We start from the raw sequence: 25,434 nt of genomic DNA, 5'->3' as shown, positions 1-25,434 counted from the left end.
AGATGAAAGTTCGCATTGGTTTACTTCTTGGTAATATCACAAAGGATGTCCCATACAATGTAACAAAGGATTATTTACTTTGTTATAACAGATTTACTCGTACGCTACTTTCCCCTAATATCTGATCTGCTCTCTAAATAAAGATCCGCAAAAGCAGATCTTGAAATTGAAAAAGAATATTTCTCTACCGCGAATACCTTGTTAATAGTTATGTTATCTTTTATGTGTTATTCAAAAGTTCTCAGATCACCTGTTCATTTTTATAATTTAAAATTAATTATTTTTACTTTTTATATGGAAGACCCTTTATTGAATTGTTTTATGCAATTGGATTGCTTTATCTGATTTAAGAATATATTGTATTTAATATACAGACGGTATTGTTATTTCCATTCCTTTTGTTTCTCATTTAAAGTGAAGCAAGTTTCCTTATTTATCTTGTGAAAATAATCGTGACCCGAAATTAAGGCTTAACTTGTCTCTTTGCGGATAAAATCCTAATTTGGGTTTGTCATGTAATTTAGCAATATCTGTTAACAATCTGAACCCGTAAGATACGAATTAACCGAATAATTATACGAATAGTATCATCACCATCACCATCATCATCATCAGTCTATCGGAGACCACTGCTGAGCAAAGACCTCTTCTCACATGGAGAAGGTTAAAGCATTAATCACCACGCTTGCTCAAGACGGGTTGGCGATTTCAATCTTATAATTTGAAATTATAAGACCAGGTTTCCTCACGATGTATGTATATTGCTTATAAATAATAACATCGGAATAATATTTTTATAAATAACAATAGTATGAAAATAGTCCACAAGGGCACGTAAAAAACATATGGGGAGTTTAAGAAACCAGGAAACAATTCAAAAGCACAGATAGAAAGGTAAATTTTAATGTACGTATAAATACATGAATTATCTTATATTAATAGAATAGTACAAATTTAGAAAATAATACATATCTGACTATTTGCCACTTGATCGCTTAATTTTGTGAGCAGTTGATTCCATACGATTTCAATATCTCTGCAAAACCATTATTCCGTAATGTAAAAGAAAAATCTTGCAACAAGAAAAAAATATCGAGACTGCAACGTCCTCCCTTTCGTTGGTCTAAGGGTAATTTGACACAAAAAGAATTAATTTATTTTGAAAACCTTTTATTCATAGATAACATTTTTCATTTGCTGTGTATGGACAATGGTATATTGGGAGGAAAAGTTCCCGAAAAATCATGTACATTTGGTAATTTTATTCTATTAGATAGTATTTTGATATTTAAGACAGTCTGATATAAAAAAAAGCAATGGCGCAATATGATATAAATAAACTATAACAACAAATGCATTTTTCCAGGTCAGGTCTTTAAGTTAGGTCTATTAATAAAAGTCTAAATCCATTATAGACCTTTAAAATGATTGTGATTTATAAAATCTTAGTTTTATTATTACCGTAATATATTGGGGGTTTTAGAAAACAGTCAACAAAAATATAATTACTTTGCTGACATTATTTTTGAGGAAAACAAATGACATCAATTTTTCGCTCTAATCTCCGTCAACAAGATAATATTTTTCTGTTATGTCAATGATGGAATGTTAACGTATATGAAGTCAATTTTTTTCATCTCTAACGATTTTCACTTCGCATAACAAAAGTATGAAAATCAATGTTTTTTGTTAACGCTCCTGCATAAATATGAAATATCAACATGCAGTGCTAGTAAATTTTACAAACCCGTGCCAGACTGGACACATCGCCGACTGCCACGGCAAAGTAATCCGATTAATCAACCCAATGTATTCAGATGAACTTAATCAGCTTTACTCGCTTTTGATACACTGCCTTTTTTTCAAATGACTTTTTCATTTAAAATGCGCTGTTAACTTTTATATTATTAAATTCTTTAAACATTTTTAAAATATTTAAGTGTTTACACATATTCTTCTTAGTTAGAACTTTATTTAACCTTGTTTGAATGTTTTATCGAATAATACAAATTTACACTACTATAAAAACTACTTTGCCTGTTTCTTCGTTAATAAAATATATTGACACTTATTAGTGTCTATTAATAATAACTAAGGTCGCCAACAGAAAGATGTACTAAATACCAGAGAGTAACAAACACTATTTAAAATTTTTTTAATCAAAATTCTTCCTTGATGTGTGCTAATAAGAGAACTGTCGCTGATATGATGAAACAATGTGATACGGTTTTTTTATTTTAAATACATATATAAAACAGAAAACATCATTCAATACATTCAAATTTTATAGGAAATTGCATCACAATAACAGATATTGATTGCTAAAATTTTCCGCTGGTAAGTAAAATAAATTTAGATTTTATTGAGAGCAACTAGTAGTGTTCCATTCGCAAACAAAACTATATTACTTAATCAAATATTTAAAAAAAAAGAAACAAAATGTAATGTCCACAAAGATACTTAATAGATTTTATCAATTTTGTAGAAATTAATTGCGGCGATGATAATGACTAGATTATAACTGTTCGAGAATAAGGCAAAACAGTCGAAACACACCTTGATGTCAGTAATTTCAATGTAAAGCATAATTACCCATTAGATGATTAAGAACGCCACTATGATACACTATAAAAAGTTGGACATTAGTTGAGGAGGCAACGCTATATAGAGAAATCGTTCCCTTCTCCCCAACAATGATGATTAAGGAATCGACATCAACTCGAATTGCGTTCTTTTGAAACCAGTAGACATCGATTAATCAACTCCTTTTTTCTCTGCAATATATTAATCTGAACTGAGCCTTGTTGGAAAATGGGGTGAATGCTTTCATAATTCATACTTCTTCCCTTATTAAACAAAATTTCAATCTAAATCTGCCATAAAGTAACTGATTGCCATTACAAATTTGCGTTACAATCTAAAATCTTGTAAAATTAATACACAAATAAGATTTAGATATTCTTAATCATTTCCAAGGTTTTCGTGAGTATATATTTCAAATAAATTCTATCTTTATGATATATAAGTTTCGATATTTATCTTATTCAGAATGACACTTTCTCCTCGTCTTTTTGTCCTGTTTAATATGAAACGTTAGATCCGAAAAATAGTGTTATAGAAAGTCTCTTATGTAATATTTCGTATTCCCTAGACATCTGTATATTTGTTTTTTGTAGCAGCTAGCAGCGGTGCAATATACTGCCACAGCGCAGCATACCACTACCACCAGCTCGGCTCCCAGCGGCCGTCGTCGCTCGGCGCCACGCCCTCTACCAAGCCGATGTGATCCTGAGGACTTTTCTGAGGCTCCCACTAGAGTCATAGGTAAGAGTTATAAACTATTTAATAGTCTTTGAGTAAATAGATTTAAATAGACTTTATTTACTATTTGAGTATATATATATATATATATATATATATATATATATATATATATATATATATATATATATATATATATATATATATATATATATATGTATATAGTCTATTCAAGCTATGTACACACTTGAACCAAGAAGGATAAATTATAAAATTCAATACATTTCAAAACTCATTTCCTAAATTTAAACAATCACATAAAAGGCAATTATACAATAATTAACACATACATTTAAAATTTTACAGTGAAGTAATCAATCTAAAGTGTATTTTGTTTTTTGGTTATTAATCAACACCATAAATGGACGATCTATAGGGAAATAAAAGGAATTGACTAATAAAATATGTTTTTAAGTAGTATTAAGTTTCTTTGACATTATGAAAATTCTAAGACAAAACCTTTTTTTTTTACTTATAATTAATAAATAAGCTTTGAATAGGTACTACTTTAGTATAATCTACGTCTACTTATTGTTAGAAATCCAGCAAGTTTGAAAATTTTCATATCCAGTTATAATATGTAAGATGTATTTATATTTATGTTATATAACCTTTTTATTCATACGTTTATCGTGCACAAAAATAATTCTTTAGGTAATTTTAAAGATCCTTCTATGAAAAAATATTTTACTTCCACTACTTTCTCATATTATGCCTCTGATTTTTAATTTTGTTTCTTTAAATTTTAATAAATAAAAATGACATTAACACAGAACGCTGTATTAAGGATATAACCATACAAAAAAAAATCTGTCTCGATTAACAGAAATTCAAAAATGTGATAATGTATATTGTAGATGTTGATTTTAATTTAAAGAATAAATCGATTGACTTTAAAGTTCCTTTTTATTGCAGATATTTATAAAAGTTTCAATATAACCAAGAATTATTTTTATTTTTATGTCAATTATTCAGTACATCTATTAAAATATCATTGAAATAAATTCTGAAAAATAGTGGGTAGAAGTGAACGTGTCAACATCTTTTTAAAACAGCTGTTCGTCATAATTGATTTTAAAATATTTTTAAATGCTATTATATATACTTGATTCATCGTAAAGTTAGCCAGTGAGTTGTAGCACTTACCAGTATAAATCATTCTCCTTAAACTTGCACTGCACTTAAATATGTAACGTTTTCTATCATCACATACCTATGGATCCTATTAAAGAGTCTTTAACCGCTATGAGCGATATGTACAATACCAAAATGAATGAGTTCCAGCGGAACTTTAAGGCTTCATCCTCACCTGCTTCACCGGCATCACTGTCGGCGGAATTTACTACGTTGAGAACCTTCATTCTGACTGCTCTTCGAACCTTACAATATCAGGTGGATTTTATCGCCAAAGAAATCGACAGACACGAATTGAGGAGAAGACGCAAGGTATACCTCTTCATGGAATACCCGAAGATAAATCGGAGTACACCACGGCTCGAGTAACGAGTATTATTGAAGCGAATCCTGATGTGCCGAACTGCTCTTCGACCAGTATTAAATAATCCCATCTATCGGCCCTTATTTTAATTAAATTTATAGATACTACTGTAAGAGATAAGGTTTGGTTCGCTAAAAGTAGGCTTAAGAGTTCTGGTATTACACAATCCGAATTTTTAACAAAATTAAGAAATAGTGCGTTTTTAGAATTCCGGCCACGTTTTGGAATTAGTAAATTTTGAACTCGAAATGGTATCAGCAATATCCTACTGCCTGTCGGATCTCTTCATAAAGCCGAAAACTTGTGTGATATTAACACTTTAAACTGTCCTTCTTCTACGGCGGCAAAGAACGACAGCGCTCACAATAAGAATACGGACGGAAAAACTACACAGCGATCTAAACGTCTGACCAAAAAGTAATGCCTTCAAAGGAATGTGTTATTTGTTTACTATTGTCCGCCTCTGTGAGTTAGCTTTGTATATTCATTTATTATTTTTTTGTCCTACACCCTGTCCCATCTTTTAATTTGTTTATTTTAATTGTCCTGTTCGGCTTTAGATTCTGGGTTAGTCATTTTTCTTTTTTTTTGATCTTTAGAATGTTGAGGGTTTTTTTTTTTTTCTGTAAGTATTTTATGTTTTGTCATTAAAAGTGTTATAATTTGTTTTTATAACATTAGTTCTGGTTTTCATATTTTTTATTACGATCTTTTATTTTGTGCGCTTATTAAGTTTTGTGTACTGTTGTGAATGTATCAACTAATTTCTTGATTTATATAAAGTTGCTCTTATAAATAGTAGGATTCATTTTTCTTTTACAGCATATCGATATTCACAGGATATTTATTTTCATTAATCACGCTATGAGTGTTGATGAGGATATTGACTTTTTTCTCTCACGTTTTTTGGTATCAAACGATATAGCAAACAGAAGTGACAGTTTTAAAAATATCCCTTATTTTAATGAAAGCCTTGATTCTTTTTTTTTTCCTATTATATTAAAAAATTATTGTGTCCATATTAATGCCCAGAGCATTCCTACCCATTTCCCGGACTTGCTTTCATCATTTGTAAATAATAATATTCATGCCATCTTAATTTCTGAATCCTGGTTAAAACCGTCACTCCCTTCCGTGGCCTACACTTAACCTGGCTATCATTTAATTCGAAACAATCGTATTGAGCGGACCGTAGGTGGAGTAGCAATTTATTTACGTTCTTATATTCCCTTTAATATTGTAAATGTCTCTCAACGTAATGCATGTCCGGAACATTTACTTATTGAAATTAATTTATCAAATACTAAAATTCTTTTAGGCGTTTACTAAAATTGATTACTTTTACAGCCCTAATCTAATAATTGATTACTTCTCTTCATTTGAAACCCTTATAGATCAACTCAACCCATACTAAAAACATACAATTGTATTGGGTGACTTCAATATTTGCTTCTTTAAAAATGACTCTAGATCCTCTCGTTTAAATTCTATAGCCACCGCTTTAAATTTTTACTTTCTTCCATTATTACCGACTCATCATCCCACAAGTTGTTCTCCTTAACTATTAGGTCTTACCTTCGTCTCCTCCTGGGATCATATCGAAAAACATGGTCAGTGTCCCGCTGTGGCTTTTTCTTACCATGATCTTTTTTATCTTTCATACAAGATAACACCTCCTAAGTTTAGAACTAAAACTCTTTACCAACGCAACTTTGCTGGGATAGATATATCACAATTACAGACTGATAGCTAAAATATTAATTGGCTTGAGGCAACGAGTCAAGAAACCATTGACGATCAGGTTGATGACTTCATTTCCCTTCTGATACAACTTTATGATTTTCACGCACCAGTTCGTCGAGTCCGTATGAAGCATCTTCCTGCTTCCTGGTTAAGTGACGATATTATGAAGCTACAAATTAGTAAGATTAGAGCTAAAGCAAGATTAAAAAAGCAACTGCTCCGATATTAACAGGGACGTTTATCTCAGTATTCGTAATCGATGCAGCAGGTTATGTAGAAATAATCAACGAAGCCACATTTATAATTCTGTGGTTGAGGAAAAAGACACATCTACTGAGTAGAGGTTTCTCAAATACCTTTGAATTGGACGTAATAAAAAATGTAATGACGATGACTCAAATACTGACTTGAATAGTCTCCATCAACACTTCTCTTTTTCTACTTCATTTGATGACGTTACAAAATCACGACTCGTAACTTATTTAACGTCAGAAAACAATTCACTTTCTCCATTTCTATCTTTACACCAATTGTATAATATAAAATGTATAATATAACTATTCTGAATGTATAATATGTATAAATATTCTGAATATGATATTGAGAAGAATATTTTATCTGTAGGCTCCGATGCAATTGCTTCTGATGCCATTAGTCTTAAAATGCAGTTTCCTTTCGAAGTACAACCTATTAAGTAACTTCCAATCCAGCTTCCGATCTGCTCACAGTATGACGACGGCTCTGATTAAAATTTCTGAAAAAATCAGGTCAGGCATGGGGAACCGACAACTTACTGCTGGATTTTAGCAACGCCTTTAATACCGTGGACTTCGATATCTTGCTTGCAATATTGTATTCTCTCAACATTACTCCATCAGTCATTGGCTGGATTTAAAGTTACTTGCATGGCCCCCGACAACGTGTCCGGTTGAATGACATATATTCAGGAATTATGTCAATTGTAGTATGCCACAAGGTTGCGTGTTGTCTGCCATATTTTTTCAGTGTTTATCTGTTGATCAGTTTGCTCAAATAAAACTTCTTTCTACCATCTGTATGCTGACAATCTCCGGATATATCGGCAATCAAATCTCACTGACCTCTTCCAATACTATTGATCTGGAAAATAAAAGCCTGCTACGTATTTCGGAATAAAGTATATTTTTCGGCCTTAAAGTCAATCAAAGCCAGACCCAAGTAATGCTACTTGAAAGCTCTAAACTTATATCACGTTTGTCTGAAATTGTACTAACCCCCGTAGTTGTTGAGATAGTACATTTTGATCTACTATAATACTAACAGTTGTTAATTTAAAGTTGTACAATAAAGAATATTTTTTTTAAATAAATTCAACACTCATTAATAGTAAGCAAAATAAGCTTCAGAGGATATTAGCTTTAGCTTTTAGCTTCAGAGGATTTACATTTTCAGATCTTTTTTATATCTCATTTACGGCAACGACTTATTCAATATTCCAATATTCTCAGTTCCAGAGCAACTTCTCCTTTAAAGTGATTATCTTTGATATCTTTTGGTGTCATTACGTGTCCTAGTTCAATAACAACATTAACAACCTTTAGTTTTTAAAATGGTTGTATGCTTTTTATAAAAATATGCAAAAAAAAATACAGTTTATCTTATATAAAATTTTAATATTATAATAAACTTCAAAAATTTTATTAAATTATGTATTTTTTACATAAAATCTTCGACATATATTTTTATATTTTCGAGTTATTATTTTTATCTCTATGACACTATAAAACTTAAATGAGGAAATAAATCTGTTGAATCAATATACTTGATAGTTTAACCCAGGGACTTTGCTCCCGTTCCAGCAAGTTTCAGGATTATAAAATAAATAAATTTACATAGACGTTTTGCATTTCATCTCAAAAAGTAGTCAAAAACAAGCTTGCATCAAAATATTACAAAATTTTCGGTAGACGAAGCTTAGAACGTTATTATGAGAAGTAGTTGATAAATATTATTTAATGTGAAATAAGGATTAATCAACAATAGTAAATTATATGATATGTGATTTAAAAATCAGTTATATTACTAATATATCATATAAGTATATATATAAGCTCTGGCAGCTGTAAACATGTTATAATATTTATCGTTTTCCACAGATTTGGACACGGAATTCCCTTTAGATAACAAGGGGGCGATTATTATAGCCATATTTAGAAATATCCTTGTGACTTAATAATCTTAAAATTAAATGTCCTTAATACTTAATACTTGTAATGTAAGTAACATATAAGACCTTAGTTTTCTATTTTACGGACTAAAATATTTGTTTTGAAAAAGTGACTACGATTTTATTTTATTTTCCTATGGTCATGGATAAACATACTAATTTTTTATTAATTTTTACCGTTTTATATGTGTAAATTTAAATAATTATGGAATGTACGGAAGGAGGAAACGATTGTATCAGACATTTACTCCCTGATACCCAACTATTTTAACTAACACTTTACTAGCACTATTTACAAACCAAATGACTTGTTTGTAACTAAATCCTTTACTCACATACGATTATTTAATTTATTCCAAACTGTGACTTACAATCAAAACTAGTTGTTGACTAGAGAAATTTTATTAAATACGAAATTCAAAGCTAGTTTTCGTAGCGATTCTGTTTAATGGAGTAGAAATCGAGGTCGAGGTTTCGTCGACAATCATATCATACAGGTAGATATCTAAAACATATGATAAAACGAAATATGTTATTCTGTTTAGGCTATATTTCACTATTAAACATATAAAATTGTTCTCAAATAAAATTATTCTCTTGAATGTAACTCGCCTCATTGGATTATATTTTGACTTCATATGTAATTTAGGGACTGCAAAAAATAGAGTTTGTTATTATGGCGATGAAACAAAAAGAAAAATAACAAAAAAAAATTTACTGGATGTAAATGGTAACTTTATTGCTACATCTATGTGAATGCGTAAAAGTTCATTTATTATCTGAAAGTCGTCTACATTTACATACCTATATTTAAAAATTTTTAACGTATATTTTATGTGACCTAAAACTGGTTAATAACATCCGACTTATTTCACTAACAGTAGAATTTCAAAAATGTCAAAATTTTATTTTTTATGTTACGGCTTTATTCGCACTGGAATCGTGGAATACAAGTTTTTTGCCTATGTCAACGTTTTAAAGAAAATGTTGTAAGTTAAATCTAAAATTTGAAACAATAATTTCAAGGTGGAAAAAAATGTTTTAATCCGAAATATAATATATAAATAAATTGTCTTCAATTAAAGTCAAAAATAACTTACGACTGTCACTTCCCTTAAAAGAATACCAGAGAAAATCATGGACGTGATGTGTCTTGTTAACTAGACACGTTCCAATAAAAACTGCGAATTGAATTGTCACCCGCCGTCAATAACGTCTGTTCCACTAATACGCCATTAATAATCTCCAAACAGATCAGGCGTGTATACTTTCGCAACAGATTAATTACTTTCAGGAATTATTTTTGGGCGTCTTTGGACAAATCTGTAATAATAAGATTTCTAATAGTTAAATTTTCCTCTCTTTGTTGAGTACAATTTAACATTTTTAATACATGTCACAGGTTAATCAAATTATATTTTTTTTCCGGTCACCATTCAAACCATAGATATTGTTTTATTATTTTAAGGGCATATTTATTCTATATCTCTTAATCAATGGATTGGTAGAATAGCCTCTGTTTATATTAAACTCACTCATTGTTCTGACTTGTCGAAGGAACGATCGAAAATATAACACTTTAATTTCGTAGAAGGCTCACAATGACGATGCTCTTTAATGGGGATTAAAAGGCAATTAGCGTTATTTTATGTTTTATATATATTCAAGGAATGTAACATTTTATTTATACATTAACTTTCACGTTTTGCTTTTGGAATCGTAAAAATTTTGCGTCAAACGTTTTACTCACATTATTAGAGTAGGCAATTTAGTATGGCCATTTTATTGAAACGTAATTTAACATTAAATATAGTATTTATTCTCTATATCCATGGCCATAGCTATCAAAACTATACATTATAAAAAATTGTATACATTCAGTTATCTTGTATAAGTCGTAAGATGTTTGAAACTTAATAATACCTTTTCTTCTCATGTCTATCATCGTGTATAAGAAATCCTTTAAATACACGAAATTTTTTAATATGTGAAGCTTCTCAAAACACGCGATCTGAAATATGTTGGTATTCCCTTTTTTACTTTACTATATTCTATCTTTACTTTTAAAATTTCAACTATTTTACCAAAAAAAAATTTTTTTACATAAGTAAAACAATTTCATTAGTAAGAAATTTCATACGCAGCATAGTTAAATACAGATTAAAGAACTGGTTAAAATGGACCTCCAGAGCCTATAGAGCAATTACTTAAGGTGATCGAATCTCAAAGCCATTGTCAATAACGTTGAAACCTCAAATAACATTAAAGTGCCTACAGAAACACCATATTAACTTTTTGTTCTTTTTGCACGGGTCTGTAACGGACACATATAAAGATGAAAGGAAATATATTTAATAAACAGTTTTCACATTGAACAAAGTATAAGAACACATAGTGATATTAATACTTAAACTTGCAAAACATCAACATTATATGTTTATATAATTGGTAAAAATGTTATTGAACGGGGAATATACAGCCTTTTATCTTTCAGCCTCCAGCAACAAAAAGCTGCGTTTTATGTCCCTCAAGAGAAATGGCAGTCGAAACGATCGTTGCAGTATGTTAATGCTTTACACGTCAGTTGTTTGATTCGATGCCTTTTTTAAATTTACTATCTTCTTTGACTTGTGTAAACAAAAAATAACTTATCAGAATTGATTTAAAATTTATTAAGTTTGTGATCTATGGAAGCCGGAAAAATTAATTTTGGTTTAATAAATCAAAACATAAAAAAGGCAATAAAATTATGAATATTTACAAAAATTATATATAGGCCTAGTGCCCGAATAAGCCGGAATATGCAAATTTTTAGCTAAGCCACATTTATTGACGCTTTTATTAACTTGTCCTATTAGTATGCGTAAAACTTTGAAACCGAATTATTAAATTGGTTATTAACGAGTAACTGATATTAATATGGTAGTCACTTGAATTATTTGTAATTTATATGAAAAGTTAAAAAGCTATTGATTGACCTACCTGCTCAGTAATGTGTCAATACGCAATTTGTTATGACGGTACCACCAAATAAGCTTTCTCCGTGGCTTTTCATATCCAGCGATAAATACTTTTAAATATCAGAGTTGTGATGGAACATTACTTTATTGGATTATTTTAATTTTATTATTAGTTTGTTTACTACGTTTTAGTCGCGTATGAGTAAATGGAAAGATTACGATCGGTATGGTTAAATAGAAGATGAAGGATGCAATGACCAAGGCCAAGTATTAAAGTGAGATGTATTTTAAATTTAGAAGGGAACTGGTACTAGAAATTTTAAAATAAAGTGTGAACAATGTAACGGTTATAAAAGTTAAGTCACAAAATCAATGTTTTAAATCATATAAATTACTTTCAAATTTTACTTTGATATAAATAAAACTAATATTTTTTGGATTTACTAAGCGAATTTTATTATTTTAAAAAACTACATAATTCCGACGTTTCGATTACTTTGTCATACAATGGACATACAAAGAGGAGCATTGGTACAAGGGTGAAAAAGCATATCTCAGACATCAAAAATAAACGCGCGCCGAAGTCAGCAGTGTGTCAACACACAATAGACAAACCAGGCCACTACATTCGGTTTGATAAACCACAAATCTTCGCTCGTGAAGATAGGTACATAACGAGGTTGATCCACGAAGGTATCGAAATTAAAAAACATCCCAATTTCAATAGAGAAGATGGCTGAAATATATCCAACATCTGGGACCCCCTCCTTAGAAATATAAAATCCTATGTTCGTAACCACATCGCAGGACTCGCGACACCTTAAGCACATCTTTGGAAAAATAAGGATATTGATGATGTCCCAAAATTGAAAAATATTTATAGTACCTAATGATAGAATTTCTTAAGTATAAGCGAAACATAAATTGTTAGAGATTTACGGGTTTATTACAAAAAATTCTAATTGATTAGTATTGTGACCCTTACAAATGAAGAATAAACTGCAATAATCTGTATCTGATTGAAAGTCCTTTTAATTTTAATCATTCATTCACTGAAAATAACAAAAAATGCCACATTTAGTAAGAATTACTTCTTGGACAACTTTCGTTTTTTACGTGCTTTATATTTCAATAAATAAGAGTTAAATAAAAATTAATATATTTTATTTATAACTGCAATAGAAATCCTATAAAAGTGTAGGATATTATCGAACAGTGTTCTCTTTTCACTATTTAAATTTTTTGCTAAATATATATAAGAATATCCCTTTTTAGCGAATATTTGGCCGATTAAATATGAATTTTCTATTACTTGAACCTTAATGAAATGGGATTAGTAATATTATATGTTACGCAAAGTAATATTATATGTTATTTATAAAAAGGCAAGATATTCCTCAGAGTTGAATTACACAGTGAAGTGACATTCATAGAAAAAAATATACAATATTTCACAATACTAACGTTGAAACCATTAATAAAAGTTTCTCTCACGGTTCAAAGGCGCAAATGTTGTCAATAGTAATAATTTTATTTATAAAATAATATGAACATCAAAACACCTTAATAGCAAAAGGGATTATAGCAATGATAAAATCCTGTTGCTTAAGACTGATGATAAATTAAAAGCAATAACATATAACAAATCTACAAAACTTGGTAACAATTTAGTATGAAGAATGTCTGTATATTATACGAAAAAGTTAATTACGTCTTAGATATTTAAATATTACACTATTGATCCCTCTCATCAATTTACGATACCACAAGTACATTACCACCACATCTCTTCTGTCATTTAATGAATTAAGTAATTTTCTAAAAGGATCATCATAAGATTATATAATTCCTTACGAAACTGTAAACATACATAACGCCTGAATCGCATACATCATATGCACATGACAAGTGCTGTGTTTCAATATTGACATTTTAGTAACGTGCATGGCTCGAGGGTGTGGGTGATCAACATCTGCCGGAGGTAAAACCGTAGTCACATTTGTGGTCAAACAAACTGCTATCGCATAAATAGTATTTGAACACATATCGATTTCAAAAAGCTAAATTTAAGCCTTTGTTGTAGTTATCCTGAGTGTTACAATTAAGAACATAAAAGTGTAAACTTTTTTAACTTAAGGATTCTTTGTAATCAGGTCTAACTTAGTATTTTCTGCACGATTTTGATGGGTGTAATTTTGCAGCGGCGTCTGTTTTGTCAAAGCCGAGCCGATCTGCAGTCAAGAAGCACGTGCAGTTCCCTGATGAGCAGAGTTGTATCGAAGAAGCGTCAGAAGTGCCCACCGAGGAAAAAACAGGTCAATAACTAAAGTTTCATTAAATTTCCCCAGCGTAATTATACTGATCTTCATTTTCTTCAGAAACCAAAGATGTTTATATAAATTATCAAGAAGGTAATGACAGAGTTATTAAAAACTGTAGCCAAGTATCACGCTATGACTATTTAACTTACTCAAGGGTCAATATAATTGTAGAAATTGTGTTCTTAACAACTTTCGAAAATGTTTTTTTCCTATAAAAATCTTGGGTAAGGTCATTCCTAATTAAATTGTACAAATATTTGCTGACTTGCAACCGAAGAAATATATTATGTAAATATTTGTCATGTCAATTTATCTGTAGCTATCATTGAGGTACATCAGAAGCATATTTATTATTCTATTTTCTTTAGAAACTTCATTTAACTTTAAATTGCATGATAATTTACGGAAGACTGTGAAGTTAGCTAAGAGAGAACGTCTTACGAAACATTATATCCCTGTTTCTAGAGGGTGAATAGTTAATTTTCTTATTTTAAAAACAAACCTAAGATAGAGCACTTCTTGTCATCACAGTTACAAATATATTTGATATCAATAAATCTTTACATTAATATATTACCTTACCTTAGGACACATAACATGTATAAAGATAAAACTAGTTAGTAAACTAAATAACTATTTCCGATCAACTGATTTCCCTTGATCAGTGTTCGTGGTCCTCTGATTTTCTCAGACATCCTCCACCTTCCCCCGACGTCTGTTGGCGCCGATTTCGCTCATGTAATAGCTCCATCGAAACTTCTTGATCACTTTCAAACTATTTCTCGTTAATTGATGACAGAACTTTGTCAGTGTATCTGATCCCAAAAATTTTGGCATTTTAATCATCTAGAACTTTCTGAATCTGGAAAGATATGACGGTATAATATCAGTTTCATACTTCTTTTATTTCTTTATTTATTCGTCCTGAACAGATTCGTTAAAATAATTTTATGAAGTAGAGAAAGTATATCTCAGATAATTAAAGTTTGAATTTTATTTCACCAATTTTAAGTTAAAAATATCAAAGCATATTCGAGAATATGCAATATTTTACATGCTCACGTTGATGTAAAATTTTTCGAATGCCAACGCTCATATATAAATAGAGTTGCCGGCAGTTACTGTAGATTAAATTTAAAATATCTCAAAGATTAAGTTAAGTAATTATATAACCTGAAAATACAATTTAAAAATTCGGCTTTTATGTCAAATTATTTACATTAAATGGAATTAACTCATTTAGTACAGTTCTAGAAGATACGACTCACAATTGGAAATTTCCTCATCTTTAATTAGTATATTGTATGGTATTCAATGTGATATTTTTACGTATCAACACACCTATAAACATAAAGCAAGTAGTTTTATTTAACAATTTCTTGAATTTTTTTTTTTGTTAGTCATTCCAAAATACTATTATACAAATTAACACTCTCGTCGCATAAAGTTGGTTTTCACGAACCTACTTTTCTGCGAGAATAAAAATTTCAATTCATATCACTTTAATTCACGTTAAGTATCGAACGTAATCATTTGAGGACTATTTCACTCGATTATGATTTTATTTCTACACAATCTTAGTAATTAATAATACTCAGATCGTGCCGAAATATGATATTCCTTAAGAAGCAGTACTTTGTTTTCGGCCTCTCCATAATTAATTTCCCTTCAGCTTCAAAAAGCTATAAATTCCAATTATAAGTTAGAAACCCGGGTTTACCTTTTACAAGAGTTCGTAGAAGGTGACCTCGTGTCGCCGTAAACGTACACTAATTTCAGTATTTTATATATAAGTATTTTCCAAATCACGAGCTTAATTTTCATAATTAATCTCCACCATTATTATGGACATTGTTAAATACATTCAATGACGAATAAGCTGTGTTTGCTGCATGATTTAAATTATAGGCCATCGAATATACAAACAAATTATTTTGCATTTTTCGTTGAGATTGGATCCAAGTTAATATAAAATATGCAACTTAAAATTCCATTGTATATACTGGTACAAGACAACATTGAGCAAGCTGATTAAAAAAAAAATTAAGTTGTATTTCTTTTCACTTCTTTCAAAATTTCAACAGTTAAGCTGAGCTTTGCATTTGTGTGAGTGAAAGTAAAAGTAGAGTCAGACAAAAAACTTTTAGAATTATTTTTTATTATCTTTAATGAGATATGGGAGAGCTATTCTAGATTTAAAATAAAATAAGCAAAGCTTGTTAAAGGCCAGGTGTAAATATTATGTGAAGGTAAATAAACTAATTTATGAATTAAAAATGTTAAAAAATTATACGAATTTTTATCATTAATGTCTTAAAAATAACTATTTAAACTATACAAAATTTATTTTATTTGGTTATTTAAATTTAAATTTCAGGAATAAATAAAATACAAAAACTAAATATTAAGTACTAAATAACGTCATGCTGCTATCAGTACAAAGGGTGAAGTGCTAAAGGTGCGGAGCGGAGTAAAAGCAGTATAAACCGGTCCAAATCTAGAAAAACAGGTGGCATGTACAAATTTGATATCACACCTACATTATCTGTGTGCACTCACACAAATGCAAAGCTTAACTTCCGTCTCACACACTATATTTTTTTATTGATGAGGTATGTAGCAACTGTTGACTGTTATTGTCAATTCACATGAAAGGTACTATATATAGATGAGGCAGTATATAATAAAGTACTCGCGGCTCCCTAAGGAAGACTGAATAACGTTTAACTAATCAATCCCTTTACCCGCCGAGGAAATAACACATCCGTCGTGAATAGAAATCGTTCTACTAGTAGTAAATCAGTTCTGTAATAATATTTTAGTTTTTCATATTGTGTGACATAACGAAGTACATATGTAAATTAAAATCACAATTCACAATTCAAATTAATAAATTTAAAGTGTTGAAAAAATTCCTAGTAATGTCACATAATTATATAAAACCCGTATGTGATTATGTGACTATAAAACATATATATTGAACTGTGTAATATTTTTTTAATATATAAAAAAATACCTCCTATATTCTCAAATCTATTTTTCAGTTAATGTGAATAAAACAATCTTAAGAAAAGGCTTTAACGGAGATAGAATTCTTATAGCAACCGTCAAACTCAATTTTATGATAGAGTTGTTAAAAATCTAAACTTTGTACAGACGACAGCCATCAAGAATAAAATTTAAAACGGTCTTTGGAATAAAACGTTTATAAATCATCAAAATTATCGATTCGTGCTTTGTTGCGTTGCACATTTAGTCTTTGCATTTAAATGGACTAATATAATAATATAATATAATCAAACCGATACCTTTAATTTATATTGACAAGTCATTCCAAACGCGTTGGTACCATGATTTCGTAGAAGAATATTTTCAATGTTTCCATTTTAATGTTTTTCTTATAAAAATCTTGTAGGCTTCACCCCTATGTTTTTTTAGAAAAAGAATAAATTACTTTTATAAGCAATATATAATTCATTTCAATTAATTTTGTCGCCTTCATCCATGAGAAGTGAGCTCTGTGTATTCCGTAACGTCAATTATAAATCTGGTACTATATTCATGATTGAAGCATATAAGAATCTTCAGTTATCATTAATATGTAATATGTAATAATGGTCGGGATGCAGACCGGCGCGTGATCAGCTCCCTGTGGATGGAGCTGGAGTCGGAGACGCCTGCACCAGAGCGCTGACGGCGGCGCAGCGAGCAGTACCACCGGCCGGTGACACGAGCTCGCATCGAACGACGCAAGATGTCCGCTGTCGGGGTGCCGCCCGCTACCAAGGATTCTTATTTGTAATTCCCCTCAAAACACACTTTAACCGTGTGACAGAAAATTCATCGAAATATTTTCTTAACAGCGGACCCGTGTTTTGTTCTTAAAAGTCGATATACCTAAATTATAGCCTAATTCAATTGATTTTCCCCTTTTAACATCGATATACTTTAGCTAAAGTGTTTTTTTCGAAATGTAACTGAAGTTGTTTAAAATTGATATAAAATTTACAATCCCAAATCACATTGAAATATTATAGTTCATTTATCTTTCTTTATCACAAAAATTTACCACCATACAATAATATCGAACTTAAGACTAATTTAAATTTAATGGTTAAAAATGTTAAAGTAGGTTATTTTAGAAAAAACAACTTTAATCTACGTAAAATCCTTGCATTTTAAAAGTTAATTAATTAGACCTAAGAACTTGATGATATTTTAAGAGCAAATTAATTATTTGACAGTAATGAAGGTTGCTTGGTACTGTAGTGGTATCGGCAATCCGTCACTCAAAAACGATGCAACGCTGGGTAGATAAATCAGGCGCAATTTTAATACATAAATTGCATTATATCTTTTACCCTACATAACATCATTTTTATAAAAGTCAAAGTAATCATAATAAATAGATGTTATTTCGTAATGCCAGCTCGAATGGGCACGATCCCGACACCATTATTTATGACATCAATACCTTATGTTTTGATATATGGCTGTATTTATTCCCTAATCAATACAAAGCTATGTACGTAGAGTGATTTCGTTGTTTATTTTTACAGAGGCGGTAACTTTTTTTCCTAACAGTGTAAATTATGAGACGGGAGCTGTTCAATCGTATAGAAAATAATTGCTCACTCCTGTTCTATAAAAATATATTGCTATTATTTATCACTGAAATAGCTGATCAGAGAACACCATCAGGCTTAAATATTTGACTCTAGAACATAATCTCTCGGATATTTTCTTTGCTTTTAAGCCATACAAAGTTGTCAAGCTTAATGCAAACATGATAAGGGAGACTTGTGTGCTGACATCTGTGTGCACAAGCATTAATTAAAGGAAACGACGTTTAGTCGGGCCAAGTTTGTTTTGTAGTTTTAATATGTAGAATTACATATTGATATCATGGCCCCGCTTTTTGTAATACACTGATATAATTTATAAAATATAATTTACTCGAAACTTTATAGTGTCAGTTGGTAATTAGCCGTTTAAAATGGTTAAAAAAAACGGGCCCGCAAAGAAAAACAAAAACTATTCTGCGTTTATTATATTTCACGAAGCTTTTACAATTCTATAGTAACATTATCACACTGTCACTTGTAGATTACTTCTTTTGAAGAAAAGATGAGGGACTATGTGTGACAAATAATAAATCTTTTCTAAATACTATTTTTGGAGTAATTTCGTATTAGAAATCAGCTTTGTACTATAATTTTATTTCAAATAACTATAAGGTGACCAAATAAAGGACCACAGGATGTGTACCGTGTAAATTGTATCTCTGGGCAGTCAAATACTAGTGAAATGTTATGTGTTTGGGTAAAATATAAAAAAAAAAAATAATAAGTATAGGGCGATCGTATTGCCAGAGAACAGGGTACTCGAGTGGTAAAGGAAAGTTGTCGAAATAAATTTAGTCTTTATATTATAATAACATGTGAATTTTAATTTAAAAAAATAAATGTGTTTTGTAAATACTTATACTGTGTCCGGCTCAGCGCCTGGTTATATAAAATAAATCAGATCAAAGTCATATTCGTGTTGTTAGTTTATTATAGTTTCTACATAGCATTAAAACTTTTATGAAATACTATAACAATATCGTATATAGTTTAATTAAAATGGTTGTCTAACTTCTAACAGAGTTTATTTATGGAGGTAGTAAAATTATATTATAAATGACTATTTCCTATGATATCATTTAGATTTACGGTCTGTTAAAGCAAATAATATTATTTTATTGCTTATAATTGTATTTCGTAATCAAATAATATTATAATAGCGAGGATAATTAAATTCTGTGTTAATAAATAGATATTTAAAAAGAACTGAAACTTTCGCTTCTCATTGTATTCTTTTGCCAAATAAAAAAAAAATGTTTTCTATGTAAAATTTAATACATACTATTCTATGTGAATGATAATATTAATGTGTCAAAATTATCAATGTTATAAGCAAAAATGTTGGATGTATCCTTTAGATAATACGTGTGTATCTGTAACCACATTAAAAACAGAATAAATAGTTTATAGCTCATTTGTTTTTTATTTCGTACAAGTGGAATATATTAATCAAACTTTCAAAATTTAATTTTAGTATATTTCAGGTAAAATAATTCTTACTGACACGTTTACTCGATGTCAATTTTGGAGTATTTTAGAATTATTTCTTGAAATGCTCGAATGTTCAATTAAATAACATTGTTCCCCGTTCTAAAACATACCCACCGGCTATACGTCTAACTGGAACATTGTACAAATAAATAAACGATTTTCATAATATATTCGCTCTTCGCTCATTCCATTACAATATTAGAAAGGATTGTTTGTTGTGTTAGGTATACATATTGTATTAAAACGGCAAGTCTTGCAAAAAACATTGCAAAAAGCACCTACGCGCTGGCATTCTCAGTATACAAACACTATTTTGTTAGTTGTTATGCAAACAGTGATATAGAATAATATTTATAATATAACAAACGCAGACCAAGCATTCCTCTAAGCCTTGAACTTAAAACAAACTTATTATGAACTTCAATCTGTCGCATTAGTACTTTACAGGTAGGAGTTAACAAAGTTACATCGGCAAACTGCAAAGATCAAAGTTTTGTTAATTAAGAAATACTATAAACTGAGATCTTATTTTGCCACAAAAATTTAACTTTTTTCGACGTGTTTGGAAAAAATACAAGTCTCTCGTAAGTGGTGACAAAGGATCGAACGAAATGCAAATTTGTTTTTTTTTTTTTCTTATACATCTCGCGTATTAATTTTTTTTTAAATTCTTAATATTCTTATCATTGCATGACAAAAAAACGGTGGGTATATATGACCAGCGATAAATCACTGGTTTTCTTACGAGGGTTTCGGCTAAAATTCTATGAGATAGTTTTATGTATTCTACAGAGTAAATATCAAATCATACGACAATACTTTATGTTGGCTTTTCCTTCATTTCACGAGACAGAGTTTAAGTCAAATATTCGTGGTTCAGTAATAATTGTGAAAATTTTTGTTTTTATTATACGTACTAATGTCAAAGCAATTTAAAACTATATAATACCGAGACATTATAACTATATATTTTCTATCTTATTATGTTATGACAACAATTATTCGATAAAAATATGTTATTGTTAGAACATTACTGTTAAAGTCCTTTGTCTTCAATGTTCTATGAGGCAGTCCGCGTCATGCACACTGAACAGATTCACTTCACGGCCGAGCAATAAAAGGGAAACAAATAAAACAAGTCTGTCAATACAAGATTATATTAGGTCGATACATTGTTAAGGAAAATTCGATTTAAATGTAACCAAAACTAGAGTTAGCTTCGACTCCACCTAGAAAATAAAACATTTACCGTTGACTCGTAGACGAGGACTTTGCACAAACATAATAACATATTAAGGCGCGTTATTTTTTATTTTTTTTAATATATTATGTTTGTTCAATGTCATTTTATTTGTGCAGAGTCTGATATTATGAACTTAATTAACTAATACATATTTGTGCTATCCCATTTAAAATGAGGAGTTATTTGATACTCAGTCACCCACCGCGGCGACCGCGTCGTAATCTTTCAGATTTTAATATATATATATAAAGAAATAATAAATATTAAAATATATAATGACAATTTTTTTTTTCAAAGCAAATACACCCGAAGCCTTGAGAGCGCTGTTATTATGTCCAATTAAAGCATTTACATAATTCAGTCAAACTTTTAACTTAACGATACATTCGTTCATTGTCTTGTACGTTACAAACATTTTTCACATCTATAACAACATATAAAAGTGCATTAATTTATCTACAGCGTATCACACTGCTGTGATTCACTTAAGAACCGAGCCGTGTGACACTTACGTTGCTGTTGCATCCAATAATTGAATTTTTAATTAATTACCGGTTGTGATAAAACTACGACATCGACTTATATATTACGTACCGTACGCAACGATCTACAACCAGGTTTATATAGACGGGTATGGTTTAAAATTTAATGGATATGTTAGCTTATATACCGGGTACTTGGTACGAGGGTGTGTTGCCGCATTCTATTGCGCGGCCTTCGTATTATATTTACGGAATACATTAGAACGTACGTTTTACATAAATCCTGGTACTACAAAAGATATCTAATTAAACTATTTTATAAAATTATTAGTAAACATCGGATACATCGGATACGGTTATTCTTTAATATAAATGTAGGTATACTATAATATAATTCGAGTGTTAATAAAAACCACTAAACGTACACAAACTCGTACATTACACAGAAAAACATACGAATGTCTGAAATTTTGTTACTCGGCTACATTTACAGTACTCGCTACATTAAAGCTATGAACTAACAATGATACAAAGCACTTAGTGTTTCGCGGACATTAATCTATCATTAGAAAAACGGTAAGTACATTAAATGGATTAAAACTTGTAAAATAAATAGGATTCACGGTGAAAATGAGTGTTAAATATAAAATTTTATGACATCAATGTATTTTGTGACTTATAACAATGATTATAAAGCTCAACATTAATAAAGCACGTAACATCAGGGCTGCGATCACCTTGATTGATATAATATACAATACAGCCGATACTAACCAACATCGTTTAAAATCTTTCAAGACAAAAACATTTAATTCCTCGCTAAATATAAAAGGCGGATTATTTAGCACGATAAAACAGGAATACAACGTATAGGGTATGATATACGCCCCGGGACACGTATCGGACACGGCGGAGCGTAAATTAGGAGGGGAGACAAATAGTAGGTACCATTTATTCGAGATTCGAACCCGAGTGTGGTGTCACACCAAGTCGAAGCAATCAAATCCGCGGTATACGGTGATATACGACGTAATACGATCTATAGTGGCGGTATGGTCCATAGAACAGCTGTCTTATCAGCTGACGTTGAAAGGAATGAGAAGTCATCGGGATGCCAGCGAGCTGAGATCACTTTGTCCGGGTGACGAGCCACTGGTACGCTAGGAAGTGCGCACGTGAGGTCACCTAAACACATCACACACATCAACCACACCGTACTGAACATGACTTGAACATATATACATATAATGAGAGAAGAATTCTTAACTTAACTGTTACAATCCATACAAAAAAAAATAGTAATGAAAACATTAAAACAGTTCGTGTTTAACATTAAATTCTGCTTCAATATAATACACGTACAACGACAAACATATACAGCTCTGTTCATGACCAAGCATCAATAACACTGTCGGCTTATCATCACGAGACAGACGGCGCTGGAAAGTCAATGATTGTACAGTGGTAGTGCTAGTGTACTATGATTTGTGTTGGATTAATTTCAATAGAAACCAACCCGCGCCACGCCACTGTGAGACTTTTGATTGAAATTCGACTTCAGCGTTGTTAAATAACTAAAGCCGTAACAGTTTAAAATGGAAAACAATTAATATCTTTGTAATACTACAAGCGTAACTTTTGTTATCGAAACCAGATCTCAGTAAAAGATATATCATATTAATTACCTAGACAAGTAATTAAATTTAAATTTACGAGTTGAACACATCGGTAAAGGCTGTTCCTTAAACATCCCGACGAATATATTAAAGATATAGCTATAATTACCTTGAAGATCTGTAAGTACTACACGTCCGTCGTATCCAGCTGTCAGTAAATAGTAAGCTCCGGGTGAGAAACGAACTGATCGTACATCGCCCGCGTGAGGCGAGAACCGCTGCAAGGAACGAGAGCCGCGCACGTCGTGTAGACCACACCAGCCATCTTCGTGACCAGATACTAGGAGACGACCACTCGGATCCACTGCCAGAGACGCGACAGCTGACCCCTGACACACACACACACACACATATACATATATACATAACTATATAAAATGCTTATATGACATTCGATCAAACTTGATTTAAATAGACCATAAGGTTAAACGAAAACATAATTTCACGTAGAAAATGAACGATTTCATATCTTTCAGACTCGAATGTTTCAATTACTTGCGACTAGGAGATAGTTTATATTCGCTATCAGTAAACGTCTTTTAGATCTACTTTATGTAGTACAGTTTGCAGCGAGGTGTTTTCAAGATAATAGATAGGGACAAAGTTATCCAGATGTACGTACGAGTTAAGACGTTGAGAGGTAAAAAAATTTAGATTATAAGGAAAAGCGAACAGTTATTTTTTAATACTAAATAAATATTTTGACGATCCATACTGACATACGAGATTATTTGTTGGTTTACGGATATTAATTTTATCAAATACAAAGAACAATTCGAGGAATCCTTTCAGTTTTCTATAGACTTATTCCATCTCACTATTACTATGAAAAATGGATTCTCAATGACAAATTTATTAAAAAAGTTTATGTAAACATTATTATAAAGTTATTGGTACCGCAGAGTGCTTCTGCATACAAAATTAAGATCTAATTGTTATCGTTTTTATCTAAAACTAGAGAGATATAATAGCGTGTTGTACTTAAAGGTTTGCTTAATGTTTATTGAACGCGAACGGAGTCGCAGGCGAAAGCGAGTCACTTATATTTATGTTAACTTCCATAGACATTATAACTCCCCGAATAAACTAAAATTATGCCAACCTTACAAATCTATTGCTTTCAAGTAAAAATTCTGTTTACGCAGCAATATTGCAGGAAAAATTATGGAATACATCCAGGAAGAGTTTTTATTTTTGTATTCATATAAAACACGTCAGGTGAGGTATATATTTATAGGCATATGATTCTCATAATACAAAAGCGAATTAAAAAAAAAACCTTCACTACTATTTTAAGTTACAATACAAAATGAACGAGTGAATATTTCACAGCCAGTCCTTAAATAACATGTAACAATTGGATTTTCAATTTTCCGAATCTGAATTTATGTTAGCCGTATGACGGTATTTTCGTGATTGATTTATATCGAGGACGTCATCTCAGCGGCAATAAAAAGATGCTGACGAGATATCTCCCTACATCTCTCAAGACATCAAAGACTTCGCTATAAAAAAATTGTTATTCAAACAATTTGGGAAATTTTACCAAGTTTTTGGGAATAATGGCAAGCATTTTGAAAGCACAATGCTTGGCTAAGCTTGGATATCGAGCATAACTCTATAAATACATTTTATTTTTTGTCTTTAAAAAAAAAAAATTGTCTACTAATTACATATTAAAATAACTGGTGACCTTCTATCTTTATTGCATTAAATGTTATTGCAGGTCAATTTAAATTTTATAGATCCATAAAACAAATTTAATGGCTCGATCCGAACCTATGACATTAACATATTTATATATTTTTTTATATAAAATACATCAAAGTAATTTCAAACTACGCAAGTGTTCAGAACCCTATAATAGA

General features: G+C 30.5%; 2 protein-coding genes across 4 annotated transcripts in view; one reads left to right on the top strand and one right to left on the bottom strand.

The window, feature by feature from the left end:
* Positions 1-19,427, top strand: part of LOC116777930 (uncharacterized) — a 67,341-nt gene extending 47,914 nt beyond the window's left edge. Inside the window, exons 8-10 of the mRNA XM_032671742.2 lie at positions 3,177-3,324; positions 13,930-14,043; positions 17,679-19,427. Of these exons, the coding sequence (XP_032527633.1) occupies positions 3,177-3,324; positions 13,930-14,043; positions 17,679-17,743 (327 nt within the window). The 3' untranslated portion in view covers positions 17,744-19,427. The remainder of the gene's footprint in view (positions 1-3,176; positions 3,325-13,929; positions 14,044-17,678) is intronic.
* A 1,879-nt stretch (positions 19,428-21,306) lies between these two features.
* Positions 21,307-25,434, bottom strand: part of LOC116778154 (WD repeat-containing protein 47) — a 42,954-nt gene continuing 38,826 nt past the window's right edge. For all 3 annotated transcript variants that reach the window (XM_032672065.2, XM_032672066.2, XM_032672067.2), the window contains 2 exons: positions 23,676-23,895; positions 21,307-23,075 (listed from right to left, as the gene is read on the bottom strand). In XM_032672065.2, the coding sequence (XP_032527956.1) occupies positions 22,930-23,075; positions 23,676-23,895 (366 nt within the window). In that variant the 3' untranslated portion in view covers positions 21,307-22,929. The remainder of the gene's footprint in view (positions 23,076-23,675; positions 23,896-25,434) is intronic.

This window comes from Danaus plexippus, chromosome Z (assembly GCF_018135715.1).
Source record: "Danaus plexippus chromosome Z, MEX_DaPlex, whole genome shotgun sequence".
Classification (NCBI taxonomy): Eukaryota; Metazoa; Arthropoda; class Insecta; order Lepidoptera; family Nymphalidae; genus Danaus; species Danaus plexippus.
Note: the sequence above shows the minus strand (reverse complement) of the source record. Positions and strands in the feature narration are given on the sequence as shown.